Source organism: Bison bison, unplaced genomic scaffold, assembly GCF_000754665.1.
Source record: "Bison bison bison isolate TAMUID 2011002044 unplaced genomic scaffold, Bison_UMD1.0 scf7180017864304, whole genome shotgun sequence".
NCBI lineage: Eukaryota > Metazoa > Chordata > Mammalia > Artiodactyla > Bovidae > Bison > Bison bison.
Genome location: NW_011494876.1, coordinates 16,272,855 through 16,275,877, shown reverse-complemented (window position 1 = coordinate 16,275,877; position 3,023 = coordinate 16,272,855). Strand labels below are relative to the sequence as shown.

Below are 3,023 nucleotides of genomic sequence, written 5' to 3'. Positions count from 1 at the left end.
GGGGATGGGACACAGTCGACTCCCCAACTCTCTCCGCTGGACCCAGACCCCCAGGCCCTGCCCTGTACCTGTTGCTGTAGGCACCCCCAAAGTCACAGTCACAGGGCCGACAGCCTAGAGAGTCACTGCTCAGACCCCAGAACTCAGGCTGTAAAAGAAGGTGGTGGGTGGAGGAAGGAGAGGAAGATGTGGGCAATGAGAGGACCATCAGGAGCCTGGGGCTGAAAGTATACGGGGACCAGTCGTAGGAAGAAGCTGGTGGGGGAGCTCAGGGCTTGAATGCTCTTCTGTGTCCATCTGGGAAGGCCAGAGGGGCCCCTGGTGGACTCCTGCACGGCTCCACAGAGGGGAGGTAAGAGGAGGAGGACACAACCGGGAGTAAAATAAAAGTTAAAGGACTTGTAACGTTCAAGGAGAGGCAAGAAGGGGATGCTCCGAGTGCCTCTTCAACCTCTTTTACTGTGAAACACCTTTAAACTCAGCGCACCATACTTCTGCCACTCCTTTTAACTGCTTTTCCTTCTTTTGTTACCAAAGCTCCCCCATGCTGGCTCAGCTAGCCAGGGCGGCGCTGACTCTGGTGACCAGGTCAGGAAGTGGCACCGACCCACCTGCAAGGCTCAGTCTGCACTCACACTTGTTACAACCTGGTACTTGCCAGCTTCTAGAAGCTCAGCACCCCATTTCAAGGTCAGATCAGAAGCGGGGGTGGGGGGAGGTTCAAGCCTCACCAGACAGCGGCTGCAGTCCCGTCCAGAGACAAAGCGTTTGCAGTGACAGGCACCGCTGGATGGATCACAGGCCTGAGTGCTGGGGACCCGGCCCCGGGCGTTGCACCTGCAGGCTAGGGCACACAGCTGTCAGAGTGCTTCGGGACTGCTGCGGGGGCCGGGGTGCTATTAGGGCAGTAACTGGGGACAGAGCAAGGAGGACCTGGGGATGGGGGTCACGCTGAGGGTCACTCACGCTGGCAGCCTTCTGACTGGGTGAGGCTCAGGCCATAGTGACCTGGCCGGCAGGAGTCACAGCGCTGGCCCCAGACGTGAACTTTGCAGCGACACTGCCCAGAGAGGAGACCCCGGGTGGTGTCTGTGTAGGCATCACACAAACCCCCTTCCAGGGCACCCATAGGGTTGCAGTCACAGGCTGGGTCAGGGGTCAGAAGTGGGGACAGAGTCAGGTCAGAGGTCATGTGAAGTTTAAGGATCAAGGTCACAACTGGGATCGGGGATTGGAGGGCTCACGTTTGCAGGAGTGAAGGGAGCGGGGGTCCTCCAGGGGGTCCCGGTGGAAGAAGGGCCGGCAGAGCTCACAGTGGCGCCCGGCCGTGTTGTGTTGACATGCATCGCACACACCTCCACTCACGTTGCCAGATGCGAGATACAGGGCCATGTCAAAGTGACAACTGCGGGCGTGCCCATGGCACTTGCATTCTGGAGCCGGGCAAAGAACGTGGGCATGGAGTGGGCTGACCCATGGCAGGTGTGGCCAGACAAAGCGGGGCATGGCACCTACCCTGGCAGGTGTGGGGGTACCCAGGCTCTGCTGCCTGCCAAGGGTGGTCCTGGTACAGGCCCTGGCAACGTTCACAGTGGGTACCAGTGGTGTGGTGGCGGCAGACACAATGGCCATGCACCTAACAGGGATGAGGGCAAGATGAGTCGGCCCTGGTTCCCTGGCTTACCCTCCCACCAGCCACTGGTGCCCCTCCGGGAGTACTCACCATGCCTTCCACGCTGGGTGGGGACCCGGGTGCGGGCCTGCACTCGGAAGCATGGCCGTGGCACAGGCAGCTGCCTGCAATCACTAGCTCATAGAGAGCATAGTAGTAGAAGGGGTGGCCCCTGAGGCCCCCCAGGGGCCTGTCACCCAGTGTGTGCAGCTTGGAGAAGTTCACACGGAGGTTAGTCACACGCAGGAGTTCTGGAGACATATGGAGAGCCCTCAGGTGCACAGAGGTTGTGACCCCTCTATGCCAAAGGTGGAGGCGGCACTGTGGGGTTTCTCCCCTCTCTACATCACTGAAGCCACTCCTCCAGCACCTGCGCTGTGCGATTCTCCCACCCCAACCCCCTGAGTATACCGTTTTAGGATGACCACATCCCAGTGGCGATTATCCCACCTCTGCGCTGCGTCAGACCTGCCATCACCCCGGGGCTGAGACAGGCACACCTCACTGCTCCCTGGACACCCCTTTCCAGTATCACTAGATACGGGAAACCTTCTTCCCCAGTGCAGTAAAGGACCCCATTCCCCAGCCTGTCACTAGACTCAGAGATCAGGTCTTCACCCAGCCAAACCACTTGCGGTATGTGTATTTATTGACTGCCCATCTTATTTGTTATGTGAGCTCCAAGACAGTTACCCTGTCTATCCTCTCCACTGAGCACTGCCCAGATGCCAGGCCCACAGTGGGGCTCCACGGGTCCACGGCCCCCTTTCTCTACACAGCTTAACTCAGTTACCAAGCCAAGGCCACCTCCTGTATCTCTTTGCCAGAGGTCCCTTTTCTTCTCATCAGAGGAACACGCTCTAGGCCTTAGAAGGGTGAAAGGTGTGTGCGCACATGCATGCCCAGTAGCTGGTAATAATCTAAGTAAGTCAAGGTGGGTGGAGATCGTAGAACATAGATAAAAAGCTACCTTGGGGTTTGTCGTCCTGTTCTGGCCCTCTCCTGGCCTGGTTCTGGGCTGCCCTGCTGGGTTATGTTATGTTTCTCTTGTCCTTTAACAAGATTTATTTCACAAGGAAGAGATCCCACCCAGAGACGCGATGGCACCACCTGGTGGCAGCTTCCGGAATGCAGTAAACTAAGGCGGGGTGGGAGGGCAGACAGGACCATGAAGGGGCTGTGATGGGGAACAGGGACAGTGGCTCACAGTTTACGGGGTACAGTGTGATACAAGTAGAGGTGGGGGAAAAAGATTGGTCTGGCAGGGCCAGGAGTGATGGGGACCACAGTAGGGCCTCCTCACAAAGGACTTCAGTGATGGGGCAGAAATATAAACTGCTAGCATGCTGGT

The 3,023-nt window shown here is 58.0% G+C and overlaps 1 protein-coding gene across 1 annotated transcript in view; it reads right to left on the bottom strand.

The window, feature by feature from the left end:
- LOC104997293 (laminin subunit beta-2-like) overlaps positions 1-3,023 on the bottom strand; it is an 8,981-nt gene that overhangs the window by 4,625 nt on the left and 1,333 nt on the right. Inside the window, exons 6-11 of the mRNA XM_010851961.1 lie at positions 1,724-1,923; positions 1,516-1,636; positions 1,245-1,433; positions 967-1,146; positions 732-844; positions 69-148 (exon numbers count right to left, since the gene is read on the bottom strand). Coding sequence (XP_010850263.1) covers positions 69-148; positions 732-844; positions 967-1,146; positions 1,245-1,433; positions 1,516-1,636; positions 1,724-1,923 — 883 coding nt within the window. The remainder of the gene's footprint in view (positions 1-68; positions 149-731; positions 845-966; positions 1,147-1,244; positions 1,434-1,515; positions 1,637-1,723; positions 1,924-3,023) is intronic.